Here is a 24,961-nt window from a genome sequence, read left to right as displayed (position 1 = left end):
GTATACCTTTGTCTCTTCTCTGTACACAAACTGTCAAAAGTGACAGTCAAACACCTCTTTGAGATGATCCCTGATTGCGCACATCTATACAAATCTATTTATAGATATGAGTGTCGGAATTGATTGACTTCGGTCCGAATTGGATACGTTGGGTGCGTTTTTTAAATGCATAATATTAACATACTTGATGTCATTCAAACTGGACTTAAATTGTAGATAAAAGAATTATCTTTCATCCCACTAAAAAAGAGAAATATGTCTAATGTCTAATGCAATTGTTGAATTTGCCGCGAAAATGCAAAAGGACGACCGGAACTGCATGAATGACTGTAGTGCTGGGCATCACACAAGCCACTGTGAGAGTGCTGAGAAAAACATACCAATTTGAATTCCATAAACCAACAAAGGAGGGATTCCTGATCTATCAGAGTTTCCAAGGAATAAAGATTTTAGCCATGGTGATCTTATTTATTGGTTCTTTTGTTTTACTTGGATAGAACATGTGTGAACTTCCATAGATTTTTAGAGAGCGTATATGTGTCTGTCTGTAAACAAAATCAGCTATGGAATTATAAAAATCAGATGTTCAAACATTGCCAACGGGTTTTTAATTAATGATTTGAGGACATTAAAAAGAGTGTCCCCATGCAAATTTAGTCTGTATGTCGACCAGTGCCTGCAAATAAATGTAAAACAAGTAATGAAAATCTTGCGACAAGTATGTAAAAGCACTTAGTACCTAGATCACTGTGTTATGATCATTTTAAGTATGACAGTTTACAGTAGCAACAAGATTATTAAATTTTAGAACAATAGGTCTTAGACCTTTCAAGACGATTTACTTTTTTTCACATAAAAACTTTTAAGCACCTTTTATTTGATTAACCCATACAAATAATAATTTTATCGTCCATTCATTAACAAGTGTTTAAAAAAGTACAAAATTAACATGTCTAGGAGATCATAGAATTTCCCGTTTTGCGGATTTCCCCCTACTGCCTTACAAGTGAAGTCTATTTCACGGTTATACCATGCTCTAATATGTTTCTTACATGGATGTTATTTGAATTGTGTTGTGAATACTTATGTTTCCCGTTTGGTTTGACAAGATATCATAACTTATAATTGAAATCCTTAATTGTATGGTGTCCCTCAAAACTGGTTTTAGTCTGACCATTCATCGCATAAAACGTTTTAATGAGCGAATTGTAAGGTGAATATTTTATAACGCTTTCTTGTTGCATACGCCGTGTAATAAAATTGAGAAAGAAGTACATGGCTTACATTATAAGTCTTTCTTCTATCGCTAGAACATGACCTCCTTTAATTTGCTGATGTCGTGGAAGCAATCGGTTGTAGATCTATAACGTAATTAACAAGGGCTGTTTGTAAAACCCGCATGCCCCCTAAATGGGCTGTCAGTTGCAGTGGCAGCCATTGTGTGAATACGTTAGAAACCATTTTACTGTTTCGAGTCACTGTGACCTTGACCTTTGCCCTAGTGACCTGACAATCAATAGGGGTCATCTGCCAGTCATGATCAATGTACCTATGAAGTTTCATGACCATAGGCCTAAGCATTCTTGAGTTATCATTCGGAAACCATTTTACTGTTTCGAGTCACTGTGACCTTGACCTTTGACCTAGTGACATGAAAATCAATAACGGTTATCTGCCAGTCATGATCAATGTACCTATGAAGTTTTATGATTCTAGGCCTAAACATTGTTGAGTTTTCATCCGGAAACCATTTTACTGTTTCGAGCCACAGTGACATTGCCCTGAAAATCAATAGGGGTCATCTTCCAGTCATGATCAAAGTACCTATGAAGTTTCATGATCCTAGGCCTATGTATTGTTGAGTTATCATCCGGAAACCATTTTACTGTTTCGAGTCACTGTGACATTCACCTTTGACCTAGTGACCTGAAAAAATCAATAGGGGTTATCTGCCAGTCATGATCAAGGTACCTATGAGGTTTCATGATCCTTGGCCTAAGCGTTCTTGATTTACCATCTGGAAACCATTTGGTGGACAGACCGACCGACCAACATGTGCAAAACAATATATCCCCTCTTTTTCGAAGGGGGCATACACATACTTAGTATTTAATAAAAATACAAAAGTATTTAATACATGAATGTCAATTACATCTTTTGAATAGGCTCAAAACACAAATACATAAAATTAAAGTGGTTATGGTAAACGAATGATGCATTAGCTACGCATAACTTAGATATGTAAAGCAGTTAAATGAAGTATTAGCTATACATTTTGTTAAAACATTAGTAGCGTAGAGCAGTTTAATAAGGCATTAGCATAACATTTAGTTAATAATTTAGTTACGTAGAGAAGTAATATATTTCATGAACTATACATTTTGTTAATAATTTAGTTACGTAGAGCAGTACAATATTGCATGAGCTGTACATTTTGTTAATGATTAAGTTACGTAGAGCTGTGCAATAATGGCTTAAGGTGCTGTGCGCATTGATCTTTATGTGTCTGCCTTTCAGTACCATTCAGTTGTTTGTGATATACATGTTAAAGTATATAGATAAACATGTGTATGCAATGTTATCATTTTAAACCCAAGTACTTCAATAAATGTCGAAAGTATATTTTAAAAACTAACTATTCATATGCATGTATTAATGTATTTAAACTGCGATTGCCTTTGTCAATCAACATTATATAGTAGATATTAATACATAGTAAAATTAGTAATATATGTAAAAACATTTAAACATTATGTTAAACACCTTTCTAGAATAAAATGTAAAATAACAGAATATGGGTATACACAGCATTGGTATTCATTTCTTTTTTTCACTTTCGTAGAATGAATACAGTTTTTGCAATTCTTATGACACGGAATGCATAAAAGATATAAATAAAAAGTAACCCATTATCTTTGTCCCATTGCTCAATACTAATTTTAACCCAAAACAAAGAAAGACGCAGTACACGGGTTTAATTCACTGAAAGTACTTGTGCTATCACATATTCCATTAAGGAACAGTGCAAAGGGCGATTAAGTAATCCTGCAAATTAAACATATGAATGGCAAAGAATACAATCCGTGCGTACCACATTTATGAACAATGTCTCTTTAGTGGACTGATTTCGTTGCGGGTAATTAGTAAACAAAGAGACAGAAACCTTACGCCGCAGATAAAAAAATGTTAATGTGACACATGTTATCGAGTAAAAATTTTCGATTTCCTTTCTTTGGCGTTTGCAACGAACAGTTTGGTAAAGAGTATAAACATTCAAATGAAATTTATATATTTATTGTAAAGAATCTTAACTTATTAATTAATAATAATAAATTAAGGCTAAATGTATTAAATATAAATACTGTAACAACCTGGTTACAGTTACAGTTGTAAGCTCATCATGATCACAAATGTGCTAACAATTAACATATATTGAAGGGTTAACAATTTAGTCATAATAATACATCGATGGGACAACCAAGGGCAATTGTGCTACATCGGCTATCTCCGGACTCATCCGGATTTAAGCAATAAATCGTCTGCTGATCCAGAGTGAACCAAGGGCTGTTAGCTTAAATGGTCGTTTAAGTTTTCAGCAATCAGGCCTTCCACTGGGAACAGAAAAACGCCTGATATGGCCTCACAAACTTCCTGTCCTGTGTCGCACATGTACATGGCAATGGCACCGGTTAAAACGTTTTTTTGCCCCTTGAGGTAAAATTGAATTATTTTTTTTACAGATTTTGATTCGGATTTGGTCATTCTGTGTTTTTCTCACAATTCTGAATTATGAAATGTATAGGTTTAAGACAACTCTACCCTCCCCTCTCCCACTCAAAAAACAACAACAAAAACTACAGCAAACAAACAACACAGCATTCTAAGCAGTATAAAAACACTGTGTAGCGGTATGTGCAAAACAAGATTAACAGGCTACTTTTTTTAAATATAACAAAATGCACATTATACATTTTTTCTTCAGATTTGCCATTTACCCCATCCACTTTTTTCTGTTTTATATATCACAATTATGGATCACATGAAAAAATATATCATATTATTCCAAAGTCTCTTTATTGTTCATAAATGTAGTTTGTGTGATAATTACATCTAAATTGCTTGTCAGGTCCAAATTTATGATGTCCTTGGCAAAAACTTGAAACAACTTATTTGTTTAAAAAAAATAAGATGCAATAAATTGCATGACTAAAAAGCTTACCAAATGTCTTGAAAGTGTATTCTGTTTATGCCATTTGTGATAACACAGTGCCATCTTGGATTTATACCCCATGGGAATAATAAGTTTTGTGGGAACCAAAAATAATCTTTTACCCCAATGTAAATCATCAGCAGCATGTTAAAAATAAAACCTTCCAGCCATGCAGCGTGAGCCCCTATTTCTACTAGAGCTCAATGTGAGAGATTTTTATGCCCTCTGTTGATAAATGATTTTTTATCTTACTTTTACAATGACATTTTAGAGAAATGTATTTTATGTGTTTATGTACTTAAGAGTCTCAAAAAGTTACAAATACATAAACATAACAAGCTAAAAAAGCTAATATATCTCCAAATATATCAATATGTACATTAGACATATTTGCTTTATATTTGTTATTTACCCTTCCCACTTTTCTTGTATTATATATCATCATAATTATGAATCATATCCACATCATTATATTCCTGATTCCCATAGGTGTGTTTGCATGTAGTAAGGATGATAATTGTATCTAAATTGTATTCATGTAGAAATTGGAGCATGTCATAAGCAAAAAAAAAACTAGTTTGTGTAACTATTTTTCATTGATAAATTCTTTTTTTCTCAAAACATGTATAATATTTGCACAAATAAAACGTAGTTAAACAACTTCTCAAAATCATGGCAAATATATGGTATTTGTGTCATTTGGGAAAAAAACGGTATTTCCTAGGTTTTTGGACAGCCATCTTTTGTTTAGACCCAGTGGGTTCACATTTTTCTTAGGAACACATTTTTTCTTTCAACCAAGACAATGTAAAACATAATCAGCATATTAGAAAAAAACTTCCAATCATGCACTGTGAACATCCATTCCCACTAGACTATTGTAATTAACCTTTGTATGGCACTTTTGATGGTTGTTTGAACGAGAGACATGATCTGAATGCTCTAAAATGTTCTTTGAAATTCAAATCTATCGCTGTTGCACAACTTACCGTAAGACTCAGTCATGCATACAGTCTCAGGGAAACTCTTTTTTTTTTATAGATTATAAGGCTGTTAGTATTCAATGGTATTTTATTTCACATTAGGAATTCATATAAATAAGAACAAAAAATTGCAAGCAATAACATTATGCTTCAAGATTAAGAATTCAATTAAACACACATGATGTCACATTCTCAGAATTTGTTTAACATATTATATAAACTCTCGTTTTGCACTCAAAAACAGAGTAAAAATGTTTTCATAAAATTGACTTTTTGAAACTAGATCTTTCGTAACTCATCATGTTGGAACCACATAAATACACAGTACAATTTATTATAGTTGCAGACTAGAGACAGAATATATAATTGAGAAGTAAGATAATATATGTTCTGTAAGTGGATGCAAATGCAAGTACCGGTAAGTGTTCTTGTGAGTACAGATACCCTAGTGTAGCACAAGATATCATATTCATACAAAACCAGCTTTTTGTAAGGCGACCATTACTTATTCATAATTTAGTCGGACCATAAATAGTGTTACAAACTGATGAAGTTAATTTGTCTCTAATTACTTCTAATACATAATGAACGAAATTATGCTCCTACGCATGTATCAACATAAGCATTTGAATGAAGCTAGTTACATCCTCGGTTGAAGGTGTTAAACCCATTTATGCCTAGTGGACTCACCCATCCTTCTAAATTGGATCAATTTATTTCCAAAATAAGGGATGTCTAGTATACTTATTTTTATATTTAGAATATTTCTTACAGAAATTCCTTTAAGCAAACAGCGCAGACCCTGATGAGACGCCGCATCATGCAGCGTCTCATCTGGGTCTACCCTGTTTGCCAAGGCCTTTTTTCTAGACGCTAGGCATAAATGGGTTTAAACAGAAGTACACCCAACATTTCCACTGAAAGTATCGTGCATTTTTTGCCATCAAGCTTGTCCTCTGCCAAGATTTTTCATTAATATTCAATGGTTTTAATTTATTTTTAAAACAAGCCGAAACATAGATTTTCCCTAAATAAATGACAAACGGCCCAATTTCAAAGATATCTTACATCAAGGATATTTGTTTGGTTTGGTGGAATAATCTTTTTATCATAGAATTTTTTTTTTTTTGTCTATGATCACAAGTGATTGAAAATCGATATTCCATCAAATCCAACAATTTTTTTATTGTATGCTTACAAATTATTATTTTTGTGTTAAAACTGGATGACGCAAAATAATGACGTCATGACATAAAAACAACGTCATTTCACGGTAAAACAGTGGAAATTAATGTTCACTGTGAATATTAATTTTCACTGTTTGAAACAGTGAATCATCAGTTTTAATGCACTTATATTTCTCTACAAACCACGGACAGCATATAATAAAAGCCAAACAATGGCAATAAACCTTCACAAGATAATGAAAATCTGGGATGGTGAAACAGCAACACAACTCTGGCTTTATCAGTTAACCCATTTATAACTAGTGGACTCTCCCATCCTTCTAAATTGGATCAATTTATTTTCAAAATTAGGGATGTCTAGTATATTTTTATTTCTATATTTAGAATATTTTTTACAAAACTTCCTTTAAGCAAACAGCACAGACCCTGATGAGACGCCGCATCATGTTTGTCAGGGCCTTTTTTCTAGATGCTAGGCAAAAATGGGTTAAATACTGCAGACACATATATGTACATAGTAGCTACATGTATGCAGCACAGATAGTAACGAATGCTCAGTGTTTAAATGGTTATACTTTTACATGCATTTATACTAAAAATGAAAAGGAAAAGCACATGTATCCAACCAAGATGGTTATACTTTTGACATGTATTTACATGCATTTTTACAAAAAATGAAAAGAAAAGCACATGTATCCAACCAAAATATCACATTATTGAGTATTGCATGACTAATGAATAGTTGCTATACAGTTTATCAATATGGTCTATAACTATGGATTCATGAATAACTTACTACATATATCAAAATGATTGATATAACAATAAGAAATCACAATATACTTTATATCAATAGGCTAATTTTAAAATGAGGACTTAACAGTTATATCAATATAATACAATAATAAGAAATCACAAAATAGGCTGATTTCATAATAAAGGGATTTACATTTATATCAATATGCTTGATACAAAAATAAGAAATCACGATACATGTATATCCACCTTTATATGCAGATCGTATTTATATAAGCCACATCATGCGAAAATGTGTCTTATGCCATATCCAGTCTAGCCAGTGCATCAAATACCAGACAGTGTAGTACCTAACCAGACAGCGCCATTGCCCCAGCAGTTAGGCTCTCCTTTTGGCATAATAACCATTTTTGCATGCTACGAGTAAAATTAAATAATAACTACAGATTTGCATAAATAACAAGAAAATCAGCACATATTTATACTTGCTTAACATTTTTATAATAATAAGGACAACAAGGACATCTACTTGCTGATTAATATAAATTATCATAATAAACATAACAATAGCAATATATGTGCATTGTCATAAGAGTCATACCCCATGAAACAAACTGAGGTCAAAGGTAAAAAGATAAAATGTCCAGGAAATTTAGCACTTTTTTACATTGCACATATTTGCAAGTGTTTTTTCTAATTTTAATACACTCTTGAATCAGTGTCCAATACTTGACAGAGATTTTTCAGTACCGATTGAAGCAATCACAAAACAGCTTGACAATTGAAATGCTGGAATCATCAATCTTATTACAAAAAACAAAAAAAATAAAGTGAGCATGTGACAATATGACAATTTAACCTACCAGGCTATGGATAACACAGAAACCTGCCAAGCAAGTGACATGTTAATATCCACATTTGTGTTAAATGATCATAATTTATACTTCCATTAAAAACATTGCTTTTTTATGTTTGATAATTAAGCTGAGACTACATGCAATATTTTGACATGGGAATTTCTCCTACTTTAATGTTCAATGCAAGACAATGCTGGTTTTAATAGTATATCAGATAATATATTATCCGATTCATGCATTACTGGAACTTAAGCCATATGCGTCCACCTCTGCACAGGCTAGCCTTACATGGAATACGACCCAGTTTCGCAGGATGGGGTTCATATCAGAGTAAGATTTGTTTTGCCAATATACATAGCCAACATAGACATTGAATAAACTCTATCAAAAACATATGTTTGTATTAATACATGGAACAGAATCACTTTGGTTTGTATTCCACACTAGGACTTGAAGGACAAAAGACTCTGAAACTCACAGTTTTTACTCCTGAACAATTCTCGGATAGGGCACCAAACAGCTATGGTAAATACCGACTTTTACCTTTTACTGAAATGTTGACACGCTGTTTTAAAGATCATCATGTTTTAGTACATGATCCTTAGTTCCATGAAGCATGGACTTCACCCACTGGTTGAAATGAGAGATGCATTGACCAATTATCTCACAGCATATTGAGTTACATCATGCATTGATTAAGCCCATAGGTTGAAATAACAGACACATCACTTATGTGGACCAATCATCTCATGACATTTAAAATTTAGTACATCATACATGGACTTCAACCGTTTGAGATGAAAGCTTTCAACAACTCTTAAGACCAGTACTTTCTCAAGCCATCCACCATTAACGAAAGAATATATGAACTCTAATAGTTGGCCAAAATGCCCAACCCACACTTTGAATGGACAAAATGCAAGCCCAAGCACAAAGAGTTTTTGGATATAAGGACTTCAACCATTGGTTTAAGTGCCAAAACAACCCTAAAAAGAACCAATTAGCTCTCATGTTTCACGAGAAAGTTCTTGGGGATATAAGGACTTCAACCATTCGTTGAAATGTCAAACACACCCCTAAAATGGACCAATGAGCTCTCATGTTCCAGGAGAAAAGATCTTGGGGATATAAGGACTTCAACCATTCGTTGGAATGTCAAACACACCCCTTCAACAGACCAATGAGCTCTCATGTTCCAGGAGCTGTCTGTCCATTCACCAGACCCTTCAACTGCTTCAGAACAACTTCTTGTAACTTCTTCTTGTCCCTCTCATTTTTCTTCAAAGACACAAACACCTTTGTCTTCTTCTTCTCTGAATTGCTCAGTCTGTAAAATTAAATGTGTGACATTAATATTGATAAAAGGGCCAATCTTTCCATCACTTTCATGTTAAAACGTGTTGTGGAGTCCTTATGTAAAGAAAAACAAAGTACCACACATTTGTTTTACTTTAGACTGCAAGATCATTATTATTCATTCAACATAAAAATTTGCTTCTTCTGTGTTGTTGACCGATTTATGAATTTGTGATCCAAACAATTTATTTTTTCCGATGTTTAAATTGTTAATAACCAAATTATGGTAGGTACTTAAAAGATAATATCTAATGTTATCCAAAGACACTTTGTTTAGATATCAAATTTTCTACGGAGAGTGCTTTAAATAGTGCACTTAGCTGACATTTCCTGTAATACATTGATGCAATAAAGCTGTATTCATATAGTTAACCTGTTATGGTAGACGAGTTAAGATTAGCACCAATTCTTTACACCGAATTCATTACCGGTTTGTGTATTGTGTTTTTCCAAGATATTATATTTTTATTAACAGGTGGCAAAAGGGAGACAATTACATGTTAAAGAGAATGTGTGATCAACACGCGAATGAAAGAGTTTCTTTGCTTTTATCAGAGAGCAATAAAAACCATAATGATATGTATAAACGTGTTTTGTCACACAAAAATACAAGTTCATTGGAATGTGATAAACAGGACTCACTTCCTAAAGTGAATATGCTTACCGTTAAACAGCGGACAAAATATACAAACATTTTCTGATGTACAGACGGACTATCACATGTTTATTTTTTTACAAAATCAGAAATCCATGAAAAATTTAAGTTTCCACAATTTTTTTTTTAAAGAAACACACAATTTCATGCCAACCAACATAATTGACTGCATTATTAAAGAGAAGAAAGATTTAAGTTCTAATCAATTACTCACAAATAGCATAAAGCTAACAGTTTAACTATAGTCAGTGCTCCAGTTAAAATTTGAAAATTGTAGGTTGCAAATTTGTGAAAAGGGCACTTAAGCGCGTGCAGTAATATTATCCCTGCTGCATATTTTCAATAAATCACATGTTGTATATGTATGTATTTCATATTTACATGTTTTTTCTATTCAAAACAGTTTTCTACACTTAAAGAAAACTAGTTTTACTTTATTGAAACTTATAATAATTTTTTTCTTTAAGATAATGTGCTCAGACTGAACAATAGATGTGTTTGTCAGAAACACAATGCCCCCATATGTGCCGCTTTAAAAAAAAAAAAAAAATTACCATTGACCTTGAAGGATGACCTTGACCTTTCACCACTCAAAATGTGCAGCTCCATGAGATACACATGCATGCCAAATATCAAGTTGCTATCTTTAATATTGCAAAAGTTATGAAGAAGGTTAAAGTTTTGGTTAAAGTTTTGGGACACACACACACACACATGGAGACATACAATGACAGACAGGCCAAAAACAATATACCCCCGATCTTTACATCCCGGGGCATAAAAAAGGCAAGGTGGGGTCCCAAGGGTCGAACCTTGAGAAATCAGCAGGTGCTACTCCCCTCAATAAGGGCCTGGCTGGAATACTGGGAGCATGCTGGTGAACAATTTCAGCTTTGTTATACACCTTTCCGCTGAAAGTTCATTAAGTACCATTTACAGTTCTTTCAAGAAAATGGATCAAACTAACTACAAGTCACTGCGGCGTAAACAATATGGCGTCAGCCTAGTCACCAGGAGGTAACGGATTCGATCCACAGTGGGAGCTTTTTTTAGATCTCCCCTGAAGACACCAAATACTGGTTCTACCTGGGAATCCGACTTCAGAGTGTTTTAAATAAGCATTTGACTTTTGATGCAATCGAGCTCAAACTGGTTTTAACTAAACTTACTTCTCCATAAGACTCACGGCCACCTGTGGTTTCACGCGGACGTATTTGGCCTTGGGATTGCCAAAGTCAGCGAGATACGAAGACCAATCATCGTGCAGGAATAAATCCAGTAGCTGTCGAAGGTCTGCAAACGCAAGCTGCAGGGTGCCATCATTGAAACTGGGCACTGGCTCGGACGCTGCAAACTCTGAACAAACATACCAGAGTTTTTTTTACCAGTGTTATTTTTACATTTTGGAGGCATGGCTGATAAAATTAATGAAAATTAATATTATAATCACAAAGAGTGTTTCGGAAGTTTTTAAATACAGAAATTTGCATTACAATATAAAGTTGCGATGCCAATAAATGTAACGGTTAAGATAAAACTAATTCGCAATGTGGTCAAAAAGCGCTGTGCAAACAATATGCACAGGCTAATTAGGGACGACACTTTCCGCCGAAACTTGATTTTTGCTAAGAAGATACTTTCTTTAAACAAATAATATCATAAATGCAGAAATTGTCGTCCCTGATGAGCCTGTGCGGACTCCACAGGCTAATCTTGGATTACACTTTACGCACATGCATTAAACCCCATTTTCACAGAGCATGGCCCATATGTAAAGTGAAGCACCTCACAGTTATGTGCCAAGGGATATTGCATATTTACATGGTGCACTTCATTTAACCCTTTACCACTTTGATATGAACTTTCACGCAATTGTAGTCCCTTAGAAAGTTAATTTAATTTAAGACCATCTTACTAGATTCAAGTTTTTAAGGCTTCATTTCAACTTTAAGATACTGATGAGCCACAAACAGCATAAAACCTGAACTGACTGCGAGTTACTGGCAGGCTGTTCTGGTTTTATGCTGTTTGCACACAGCCATTTCCACTTTGCTTCTGAGTGGGAACAGCCATTTCCACTTTGCTTCTGAGTGGGAACAGCCATTGCCACTTTGCTTCTAAGTGGGAACAGCCATTTCCTCTTTGCTTCTAAGTGGGAAAGGGTTACGCTGTGTTCTGGGAAAGTTGGGCTACATTCATGTGTGTAACATTTTTTTTTCCAGATTAAACTGTACAATCCACACAGGCTAATCAGAGATGACACTTTTTGTCTAGACTGGACTTTCGTTTATAAGAGACTTCCTAGAAACAAAGAAAAATGTCATAAAAGTGGAAATTTATGTCCCCGACTAGCATGTGAGGAATGTATAGGTAAACCAGGGATGACAGTTTACACACATGCATCAAGCCCCCTTTTCCCACAACGCTGCTGAAATGTAGATGTTCCATGACAAAGCCTTGAACATAATTGAAGTTACTTGCAGGTTGATTTTATGCCGGTTGTATGCAGCCATTTTACTTTGCTTCTAGGCACTAAATTACTAGGTCTAATTGCCCGAACAGGACAATGAAACAGTTTGGGAAACATGTCCTTTTATATAATTTATAATATATATTATAATAAAAAAGTCTTTAGACCATTTTAAAAAGCAGACATTTGAAAAAGAAAATAAATTCCAGTTTTAAACTGGTTGCTCATACTCACGTTCACACTCGTGCACGTCCAGGTTGAACTGCTGCAGGGCAAAGGTTGTCATTAAGGTCACGTTGTTGTCCAGAAGGAAACTCATCAATGAGTTGGCGATGTGCTTGCAGGCAGACATACATGCAGTCTTGGCAACCTTCTCCTGGATTAATGATACAAAATACTTGTGAAGCAATGTCCACACATTTAATACCACTATTACATTTATGTGACCTATGAAACGCTTGTGAAGCAATGGTCAAACATTTCATACCCACTTTAAGTATATGTGACCTATGAAACGCTTGTGAAGCAATCGTCAAACATTTCATACCCACTTTATGTATATGTGACCTATGCAACGCTTGTGATGCGATGTCCACACATTTATAACAACTTGACGAACATGAGCCTCGTTTTGGGAAAACTGGGCTAAAGGCATGTATGTAAAGTGTCGTCCCAGATTAGCCTGTGCGGTCATGTATGTTAAGTGTCGTCCCAGATTAGCCTGTGCAGTCATGTATGTCAAGTGTTGTCCCAGTTAGCCTGTGCAGTCATGTATGTTAAGTGTTGTCCCAGTTAGCCTGTGCGGTCATGTATGTTAAGTGTTGTCCCAGTTAGCCTGTGCAGTCATGTATGTTAAGTGTTGTCCCAGTTAGCCTGTGCAGTCATGTATGTTAAGTGTTGTCCCAGTTAGCCTGTGCAGTCATGTATGTTAAGTGTTGTCCCAGTTAGCCTGTGCAGTCATGTATGTTAAGTGTCGTCCCAGTTAGCCTGTGCAGTCATGTATGTTAAGTGTCGTCCCAGTTAGCCTGTGCAGTCATGTATGTTAAGTGTTGTCCCAGTTAGCCTGTGCAGTCATGTATGTCAAGTGTCGTCCCAGATTAGCCTGTGAAGTCATGTATGTTAAGTGTCGTTCCAGATTAGCCTGTGCAGTCATGTATGTCAAGTGTTGTCCCAGATTAGCCTGTGCGGTCATGTATGTTAAGTGTCGTCCCAGATTAGCCTGTGAAGTCATGTATGTTAAGTGTCGTCCCAGTTAGCCTGTGAAGTCATGTATGTCAAGTGTCGTCCCAGTTAGCCTGTGCAGTCATGTATGTTAAGTGTTGTCCCAGTTAGCCTGTGCAGTCATGTATTTAAGTGTTGTCCCAGATTAGCCTGTGCGGTCATGTATGTTAAGTGTCGTCCCAGATTAGCCTGTGCAGTCATGTATGTCAAGTGTTGTCCCAGTTAGCCTGTGAAGTCATGTATGTTAAGTGTTGTCCCAGTTAGCCTGTGCAGTCATGTATGTTAAGTGTTGTCCCAGTTAGCCTGTGCAGTCATGTATGTCAAGTGTTGTCCCAGTTAGCCTGTGAAGTCATGTATGTTAAGTGTTGTCCCAGTTAGCCGGTGCAGTCATGTATGTTAAGTGTCGTCCCAGTTAGCCTGTGCAGTCATGTATGTCAAGTGTCGTCCCAGATTAGCCTGTGCAGTCATGTATGTTAAGTGTTGTCCCAGTTAGCCTGTGCAGTCATGTATGTTAAGTGTCGTCCCAGTTAGCCTGTGCAGTCATGTATGTCAAGTGTCGTCCCAGATTAGCCTGTGCGGTCATGTATGTTAAGTGTTGTCCCAGTTAGCCTGTGAAGTCATGTATGTCAAGTGTCGTCCCAGATTAGCCTGTGCAGTCATGTATGTTAAGTGTTGTCCCAGATTAGCCTGTGAAGTCATGTATGTTAAGTGTCGTCCCAGATTAGCCTGTGCAGTCATGTATGTTAAGTGTTGTCCCAGTTAGCCTGTGCAGTCATGTATGTCAAGTGTCGTCCCAGATTAGCCTGTGCAGTCATGTATGTTAAGTGTTGTCCCAGTTAGCCTGTGCAGTCATGTATGTCAAGTGTCGTCCCAGATTAGCCTGTGAAGTCATGTATGTTAAGTGTTGTCCCAGATTAGCCTGTGAAGTCATGTATGTCAAGTGTTGTCCCAGTTAGCCTGTGCAGTCATGTATGTCAAGTGTCGTCCCAGATTAGCCTGTGCAGTCATGTATGTTAAGTGTTGTCCCAGTTAGCCTGTGCAGTCATGTATGTCAAGTGTCGTCCCAGATTAGCCTGTGAAGTCATGTATGTTAAGTGTTGTCCCAGATTAGCCTGTGCAGTCATGTATGTCAAGTGTTGTCCCAGTTAGCCTGTGCAGTCATGTATGTTAAGTGTCGTCCCAGTTAGCCTGTGAAGTCATGTATGTTAAGTGTTGTCCCAGTTAGCCGGTGCAGTCTTCACAGGCTAATCATCGACAACACTTTCCTTCCTGAACTGGATTTTTGTTTAGAAGAGACCTTCTATTTATGAAGAATTCCATAGAAACGGAAAGTCTCATTTCTGATAAGCCTCTGCTTGCACAGTCTTAACTGGGCCGACAATTTCTGTCGATGCAGTAAGCCCACTGTTCACAGAGCAAGGCTCATATGTGCCGCGTTCTGAGAAAACTGGGCATAATGCATGTGCGTAAAGTGCAGTCTGCACAGGCTAATCAGGGACAACACTTTCTGCCTAAACTTGATTTTCGGCAAGGAGGGACTTCCTCGAAACTAAAATTACCATAAAAGCGGAAAGTGTCGTCCCTGATTAGCCTGTGCGGACTGCACAGGCTAATCTGGGACAACACTTTACGCACATGCATTAAGCCCAATTTTCCAAGAACAAGACACATATGTGACCTGTAAGTATTCAGTTCCTTACATTAAGGGTGAAATAAAGAAAATACAACAGTCACTGATGGTGAGCTAATGAAAAAGTACAGGTTAATTGTTTAATAACTTTTTGGGGTGACATTTTTAAAACACTAGATTTAAATATGAATGATTAATGTTGGTAATATGTCTTCTTTCTTGTCTACCAAAAAAAAAATTAACAGCAAAAAAAAAGATTAAGAAATTAACAGCAAAAAATAAAATAAAGCATAAAATTCCAAGCAACATACAGCAATTTTAAAAGGAATCATGCTATGAAATGGTGTTCAAATATATATAAATCATATCATGCAACTTTTGACCAAAAAACAACAACACAGCAACAACAACAACATTAGGCAATGAATAATTAGTCTTTCTAAGAATCACAATACAACATAAAATCTAACATAACTTAAAAGATCATCTGCAAAAACTGTTTATTGATGCAAAGTATTCAAACATCAACAAGATGCATTTGTAAAACACAATGTCCCCCTATATGACGTTTGACCTTGTAGGATGACCTTGACCTTAACCCTTCACCACTCAAAATGTGCAGCTCCATGAGATACACATGCATTTCAAATATAAACTTGCTAGCTTCAATATTGCAGAAGTGACATTACATGAGCAATTATGACCCATATATTTGACCTTGAAGGATGACCTTGACCTTTCACCACTCAAAATGTGCAGCTCCATGAGATACACATGCATGCCAAATATCAAGTTGCTATCTTCAATATTGCAAAAGTATTCATAAAATAAGTGATTTGGGCCACATATATTTGACCTCTGACCTTGAAGAATGACCTTGACCTTTCACCACTAAAAATGTGCAGCTCCATGAGATACACATGCATGCCAAATATCAAGTTGCTATGTTCAATATTGCAAAAGTACTCATAAAATGAGCGATTTTGGCCACATATATTTGACCTCTGACCTTGAAGGATGACCTTGACCTTGACCTTTCACCACTCAAAATGTGCAGCTCCATGAGATACACATGCATGCCAAATATCAAGTTGCTATCTTGAATATTGAAATACTGCAAAAGTGTACATTAAATTAGCGATTTTGACCCATATATTTGACCTTTGACCTTGTAGGATGACCTTGACCTTGAGCTTTCACCACTTAAAATGTGCAGCTCCATGAGATACATATGCATGCCAAATATCAAGTTGCTATCTTCAATATTGCAAAAGTTATTGCAAATGTTTAAGTTGGCGCAAACAGACAGACAGACTAACCAACCAACAGACAGGGCAAAAACAATATGTACCCCACTACTATAGTGGGGGACATAAAAAGACACGTATTACTACATAATTTGCTCTGAGATCTATTCTGAAAAACTGTTAATGGATAAAGTTCTTAAATTTATTCAAATATGAAAACCTGTACAAGTCCTTGAGTCTCGCTCTCTGAAAAGGGGGTTAATGCATGTGCATAAAGTGTCGTCCCGGGATGACTCTTTCCGCTTTTATGATATTTTTTTGTTTAAAGAAAGTCTCTTCTAGCAAAAATCTAGTTTAGGCAGAAAGTGTCGTCCCTGATTAGTCTGTGAAGACTGCAGAGGCTAATCTGGAACGACACTTTGTGCACTTGCAATAAACCCCCTTTTCACGGAGGGGTCACTTCTTTGGCGTAAATATGCATAATTGGGTAGCAAAAATAAGCTGCTCCTGCGTGAAATCTTTGATAGGAGGTTTAACCCTTTACCACTTAGATATGCATTTTGACGCATTTGTAGTCCCTTAGAAAGTAAAATTTAATCAAAGACCTTTCTTACTAGATTCAAGTTTTGAGGGCTTCATTTCCAACCCTTTGATACTGATGAGAAGCTAACAGCATAAAACCTGAACTGACTGCAAGTTACTCCCAGGCTTTTCTGGGTTTATGCTGTTTGCAAATAGCAATTTTCACTTTGCCTCAGAGTGGGAATTAAAGGTTTAAAGGGTAGCAGTGGAATTTTATAAATTACAGAGGAACATATTACTGCATTTTGTGCATGATATCAAGGGAATTATTGCAGGAACATATATATTCAAATGTAGCACAAATCATGGTGTAGTATACAAGAAAGTCATTAAAATAAGCAAGCAAATTGTAATCAATAGCATTTTTATTAAATTTATGACTAGTTGAATGTGCGGTTCATGAATATGTCAATGATATCTTGCCAAAAATATGCAAACTTCAGCAGGTTCAGTTCAAATGATGTAGCATACACTCCACATTGCCTGTAAAACTCAAGTCTTTTGATGAATGTTTATTGAATAATGATTATCTCTTTATTAACTTCTGAAACTAGGGATGCAAATTGTTTACCGAATAACCTACCGAAACAATAAGTTTACCAGTTAAGTTTTTGGAAAAGGTTAACCTGACTTTAATGAAGTTTTTTCCATGTAATAAATCATATGATTGTACTTTTTGTGCGCAACATACTTCCAACTAACGCTGGCGTCAAGTAAGAACAACATGCTACAGCAAAGACAGTAATAAATAACCTGTCATCAAACACAGTATTAAAGCATTAATCAGTTCCTTTGTGGTTACAAACAGGAGTACTTTTTGATAATTGGCACTTTTGTTTTGTTTTACTCGCAAAAATTTTACAAGTGGACTTACATTATTCGGGGCTATAAGCATAAAGGAAATTGACACATTTATATTACTCACAATAAATCAGTTGAGACATTGGACAGCTTATTTTGATGATTTGTTAACCAAAATCCAACACTAATTTCTCCAAAAAATAGTGTTTATAAAATAATTAAATAAAGATTATCATTTGTTGTTTGAATCTTAACCAACACCGTATTTGTTTTATAACAATTTAATATTATTAGAAGTATTTTTGTCATCAACGATGCCATCACCACAGTCTGAGGCAAATTTAAAAAAAAAACAAGAGATGTGTTTGTCAGAAACACAATGCCCCCTATTTCGCCGCTTTGAAGCCATATATTTGACCTTTGACCTTGAAGGATGACCTTGACCTTTCACCACTCAAAATGTGCAGCTCCACGAGAAGTAAGTAAGAGATTGAATGGAGAAATGAATTTTTTTTTAATTATTTTTGACCTTTGACCTTGAAGGATGACCTTGACCTTTCACCACTCAAAACGTGCAGCTCCGTGAGATTCACAAGCATGCCAAATATCAAGTTGCTATGTTCAATATTAAAAAAGTTATGACCAAGCTTTAACGAAGGTTTAAGTTTTAGGAAAGAAAAAAACAATGATATTGACCTTTGACCTTGAAGGATGGCCTTGACCTTTATTTTTCACCACTCAAAATGTGCAGCTCCATGAGCTACACATGCATGCCAAATATGAAGTTGCTATCTTCAATATTGCAAAAGTTATAAAAGTTTAACCAAGGTTAAAGTTTTGTGACACACTAATACAATGACTGACTGACACAATGACAGACAGACAGACAGGCCAAAAACAATATACCCCCGATCTTTCGATCTGGGGGCATAAAAAGCAAATTATTAAACAAATCTTATTACAAAACAAGAATCAAACAGTTAATTAACAATAAAACCATTACATTTAGCGTAAATTTACTTCCTTATAAGTTGAGTGGTACTGCACGATAAAAAAAGAAAGTAACCAGCTGTTATTAGCAAAACGACGCCAACGTGACATAAGTGGCCCAAACAAATGATACAATAATGACAAGTGGACGTGAACATTGTGTGGTTCTTATAACTATTTACTCATATGTTTATACTCTGGAAAAATAAATACAAAATCTAACATAAATTTCGAAAATTATTAAAATAATTGTTATAATACATTTCTTATAGGAAACTGGTGACCACTTATATAATCAACGCTAGCAATCTTAAATTGCTTTCTTTTATAAAGAGCACATGTAAGAGCAAAATGACATTTTTTTAGAGTCTACTTTAACAGACTTACTTTTTAAGGTTGTTCAGTGAACTCATTAATAACCAGTTACAGCAAAAGGTTAACCGGTTAAAAAAGAAAACTGTTGCATCCCAATTTTAACGTATCAAAACAATTATTTTAATTTAAAAGAAGATTGAAAATCAGGCCAGGATTTATGCAGGCTGTCCATGCTTTGATTTTTAGTTTCATGCAATTCATTCAAAGAATATTGCAAACCTTTATTGCAGTATGCATCGTATAAATTTATCTAAGCTAAAACATTGGCAAATGCTGAACAAAATGTAACCTCACCGGCACCAATGTGGTCATTGCCTGATCAATGATAATTATTTTATATTGTAATCAATTCAATTAAATAAATTAATACATATACAATCCTGAATGTACTTAAGGATTCGATTTTACATTTCTGGGGTGGTATTCCAGAAACATCTTAAGTCATTTCTTAAATAATTTCATTTAAGTTCAAAATTACAATGTTTTGTATTTCTTTACTAAATAAGGAAACACATGTTTTTTGGGTATTCCTAAAATAACATTCCCATAATGATGTTATTTAAATGTATATCTTGATGCCAATCTATTGCAATATGAAATAAAAAACTTACGAAAATTTCCCAATTTAAGGATAAGAATAAAATTTAACTTAAGATTCTTCTGGAATACGAACCCTGGGGAAAATCTTAACCACCTTCAATGAAATGACGAGTATTTTGCTCGTCAAGCTATGCAGATTGGATTTCTGCGTGTGTGCTACGATTTATGTTTGTGTGTGCAGGGATCATTTTAAATGCTGAATAAAAATTAATGAAAAGTAATCAAACCTCTTTGCCTGAAGCTTTCTACAATGTGTGCAACAAACTCATGTAAACTCATACAAAAAGAGTATCCCATCATTGATAGGACTGAGTCAATTCATACCATTTAAGGCAATTATACTTAGTCTGTTTTTAGTGAATTTAAAACAAAGCAGGGTGTGAGAAAGTATGAAATGTCATATATGAAAATGTTATAAGAAACTGAAGTTTAATAGAGAAATGTCAATCACGTTATTCTCATTCCACAAGAAAGTTTAAGATACAAGTACAGCAAGTCTTGTTCAGTAATATAAAAGAGAAAGTGTTTGTACATGTATAAACAATTTGCAAACTTTGAAAGTAAAATTAATATTTAACTTAACCGGAGAACAGAATAAGAAGTCAACGATTACCCCAGGATAACAAGTGAGGCCCTGAATTGAGGCGGATAAAAAAGCACTGGTTTTAAAAACGTTGGAAACCCGCATATAAATACATCAGTAAAACTTTACAATTTTGAAGAAAATATGATTTTATTAATGGATTTATATAAAATCCTTTTTGATTAATGCTTTTCATTGTGGGGTTTCCTTTGAACAGAAAATATCACAATAAGTATTTCAGCACTGGTTTTCCAACAAAACCTTGTTAAAGCTAGACTATTACAATTTTTGCAGCATGTTTGAGATTTTATATTTTAAGAAGCCAATGTTCTGATAGCTTGAAACACATGAAATATGTCTTGCCAGTAATTTTATTTAAAAAACAAGAGACGTGTTTGTCAGAAACACAATGCCCCCTATTGCGCCGCTTTGAAGCCATAAATTTTACCTTTGACCTTGAAGGATGACCTTGACCTTTCACCACTCAAAACGTGCAGCTCCATGAGATACACATGCATGCCAAATATAAAGTTGCTATCTTCAATATTGCAAAAGTTATGACCAAGGTTAAAGTTTTTACGCCGTTTTGAAGCCATATATTTGACCTTTGACCTTGAAGGATGATCTTGACCTTGACTTTTCACCACTCAAAATGTGCAGCTCCATGAGAAACACATGCATGCCAAATATGAAGTTGCTATCTTCAATATTGCAAAAGTTATCAAACTTTAACCAAGGTTAAACTTTTGGGACACACACAATGAATGAATGACAGACAGACAGGCCAAAAACAATATACCCCCGATCTTTCGATCCGGGGGCATAAAAATACAACAAATCTGAATTAAGTAAGAATCTGATATCAGGGTTAAAATACAGATTACCTTATTTATGGAAAATTTATTATATTAAAATGTATTGCATGGTGCAAAGAGGGTATTTCATCATCAAGGTATGGTTTTTAAAGAAAACAAAATAAGAACAACACATCATTAAAGGGGCCTTTTCACAGATTTTGGCATGTTTTGAAGTTTGTCATTAAATGCTTTATATTGATAAATGTAAACATTGGATATAAAAAGCTCCAGTAAAAAATCAAGAATAAAATTTTAAAAAAGAAAAAAAATGTAACCTTCAGCAGGACTCGAACCACTGACCCCTGGAGTTCTGGAGTAAAAAGACTCCAGCCTAGACCACTCGACCATCCTTCCAGATACAATTCCGGTCGTATTTTATAATTTATATAAGCAATCCTCTAATTTTCAAAATATAACGACAACAACAGAACTCTCCAAATTATTAATTCGTTTCGCGTTGCAACGCTTTATAATTTTCGTGTTTTTAAATCGTCAAAAGATGCATATAATGGCTATTTTAGACCATGGCAAATGTTCAGTATTACTGTTTCCTCACAAATATCATTACTTAAACGAAAATGTGAAACAACTTTTTTAATTTTGTCAATTTACCCAAACGTGAAAAGGCCCCTTTAAGGTAAAATAAGACATCAATATTATTTATTGATGTGTTTATGTATGAAAAGATGGTGAAATAGAAGGCTATGTGAATGTAAGGGCAAAAACAACACTTGCATTTAAATACAAATGAACAATGCTCTGGAAAAATTCTATTTAAGCAAGTGCATAAAGTATCAACACTGATAAGCCTGTGCAGTCCTGCCCATTTTAATGAAAGACGACTCTTTCTGCTTTGTTACTGAATTTTTCATTTGAAGGAAGTCTCTACTTAACAAAAATAAAAACGTGGGGATAAGTGTCTTCCGTGATTAGCCTGTGCAGACTGCAAAGGCTACTCAGGGACGATACTTTACGCACATGCATTAAGCCCTGTTTTCCCAGAGTTCAACTTAAATATAGCTGTAAGGAATTATACACAATCATTCAAGATTGAAAATACTGAAAATAACAAAAAAGTTCACATTGATATACTGGCACACACAATAGGTACATCACCAACATTTAAGTGAAAATTCAGCAACAAATACTTAAGAACTAAAATAAAAGCTTTTGTGTTCCACACTAAATAAACACATGTTTGTTCAATAAAGTCACTATGTATACATTAAATAGAACATTATTCAAATCCCTTTCTTGTACGTGTACTCTTGGATAGACACATAACATGATTAAATATAATTATTCAATAAATGCAATCATCAAGTAGTTTATATAATTAACAGTACAAGTATTAGATTCACAAAGATATCAAACATAGCAACAACGGACACATTGAATGCTAAGAAATTACATTCTTTAACTTGAAAGGAAGAAAAACAGCAACTGACAACAAGATGTGTTTGCGAAACACAATGTCCCTTCCATATATTTGACCTTTGACCTTGAATGATGACCTCGACCTTGATCTTTTACCACTAAAAATGTGCAGCATCATGAAATTAACATGCATGCCAAATGTCAAGTTGCTATCTTCAATATTGCAAAAGTTATGGCCAATGTTAAAGTTTGACGCAAACAAACCAACAAACAGACAGGGCAAAAACAATACGTCCCCTAGTAAAGACTGAAGGACATGAAGGTTACGTCTCAAGGGACATAGAAGTTATGAGCATTTTTTGAAACCTAAACACAAATTGGGATGGAAAGACGGACAGACGGTCTGATCGCTTTATGCCCTTCTTCGGGGGCATAAAAACAATCAGAAACTGCAAAAATAATCAAAAGCAATTATATTGTAATTTTTTAAAGGAGAGACAATCAGCACAAGTCAAGAGTACTCTTGACAATAAAATGAACCTCGTTGTGGGAAAACTGGGCTTAAAGCATGTGAATTATGTGTCATCCTACACAAGCCTGAGATCGGAACAGGCTTGTCAGAGACGAAACTTTCGGTTGTTGTAGAATTTTTTGTTTCACTTTAGTCTCTTTTATACAAAAATTCAGTTCAAGCAGAAAGTGTGGTCACTGATGAGCCTATGCTGACTGCACAGGCTAATCTGAGACGACACTTTACGCACATGCATTAAACCCAGTTTCCCCACAGCAAGGATCAAATGCTTTTTATTGGTCAACATGGCAAGTTTGCATGCACCCATGGATACGTACCGGCAGATTGGTAAAGGACATGAATATGCTCTGCAGGAAAGCAATGAGGTCCATCACAAAGCCGCTGGGCCGATGACTGATCTCTGGTAGGGCCCAGTTGTAAATTGCTGCAAAAACACAACAACATACAACATAAAGAGGGTTGCATGATGCGAAAATCAGTCTTATGCCATATGCGGCCAGCCAAGGTCCAACCCAGTGTCAGAGTGCTCAAAATTTTAACAAGTTAAGCTAACAGCATTCAATTAATTGGATACAGTTAGCTATATGACTTCATTGTTGACCCATCAATACATGTTTTAATTATAAACAAAGTTGAATTCTCTAATGATTTGTATATGATTGATAATAACATGGCTTTCAAAATAAATGTCATTAGGGAATGAGGTTAACAGACTGTTTCCTTCACTCAAATTTAAAGTTTTAAGCAACCCTAGCCACAAATGGCATAAGAGCCACTTTTTGCTTCATGCTTCTCAATTGTTAATTTATGAGAAAAACAGCACTTTTTCTTTTTGTATTCTGTCTGAAAGTGCTTCATAGCTGTTTATTGAAAGTGAATATTTTATTTAGATTACATATTTCTTTGAATAAAACAACAAAAAGTAAGAAATGTTGGTGGCAAATAGGTTTTCTTAAAGGGTTCAAGAAGTTATTGACAAGACTGAGATGAAGAAAGAAATCAGGAGTCGTATTCCAGAAGCATCTTAAGTTAAATTTTATTCTTATCCTTAAATTGGGAAATTTTCTTAAGTGTTTCATTTCCTACTGCAATAGTTTGGCATCAAGAATAACATTAAAATAACATCATTATGTCAATGTTATTTTAGGAATACCAAAAGAAACATGTGATTCCATATCTAGTACAGAAATACAAAACATTGAAATTTTGAACGTAAGTGAAATTATTTAAGAAATGACTTACGATGTTTCTGGAATACCACCCCAGATGGTAATGACATTGCGGTAAAGACGTTGTAGACATTTACACATCACTTTTCAATGCACCTAAATGTCTTAACAAGGTCGCTGTGGTAAAATGCTTATGGTGTCTGCATAACGACCGGGAGGTCGAGGGTTCGATCCCCAATGTCAGAGCGTACGTTAGATTGTCCCCCAAAGACACCAAGATCTAGGCCCAGGAAACGGATTCGAGAGCAGGTCAATGAGCCTGAGGCTTTCAACGCTTAAATAATTGGTTTAAACTAAATGTCTAAACATATTATGAAAGTATTAATACCAATGCACTTACCAAGGTCCAGGAATTCGTCTATTTTCTGGTTCAGTTTCTTATAGATGTAATCCTCTGCCTCACTTCTGGCATCCTGAAATGTGTTGCAACAACACATATGGTATACAAGTCCAGCAGTGTTTT

General features: G+C 35.1%; 1 protein-coding gene across 4 annotated transcripts in view; it reads right to left on the bottom strand.

The window, feature by feature from the left end:
- Positions 1 to 5,263: 5,263 nt before the first annotated feature.
- Positions 5,264 to 24,961, bottom strand: part of LOC127840840 (exocyst complex component 6B-like) — a 54,381-nt gene continuing 34,683 nt past the window's right edge. The window contains exons 18-23 of one of the 4 annotated variants that reach the window (XM_052369269.1): positions 24,839 to 24,911; positions 23,587 to 23,693; positions 20,534 to 20,554; positions 12,709 to 12,850; positions 11,174 to 11,360; positions 5,264 to 9,320 (exon numbers count right to left, since the gene is read on the bottom strand). In XM_052369269.1, coding sequence (XP_052225229.1) covers positions 9,182 to 9,320; positions 11,174 to 11,360; positions 12,709 to 12,850; positions 20,534 to 20,554; positions 23,587 to 23,693; positions 24,839 to 24,911 — 669 coding nt within the window. In that variant the 3' untranslated portion in view covers positions 5,264 to 9,181. Of the gene's footprint in view, positions 9,321 to 11,173; positions 11,361 to 12,708; positions 12,851 to 19,614; positions 19,636 to 20,147; positions 20,166 to 20,533; positions 20,555 to 23,586; positions 23,694 to 24,838; positions 24,912 to 24,961 lie in introns of all 4 variants that reach the window. The other 3 variants (XM_052369271.1, XM_052369270.1, XM_052369272.1) reach the window with 3 other exon arrangements.

Source organism: Dreissena polymorpha, chromosome 8 (genome assembly GCF_020536995.1).
Source record: "Dreissena polymorpha isolate Duluth1 chromosome 8, UMN_Dpol_1.0, whole genome shotgun sequence".
Taxonomy (NCBI): domain Eukaryota; kingdom Metazoa; phylum Mollusca; class Bivalvia; order Myida; family Dreissenidae; genus Dreissena; species Dreissena polymorpha.
Note: the sequence above shows the minus strand (reverse complement) of the source record. Positions and strands in the feature narration are given on the sequence as shown.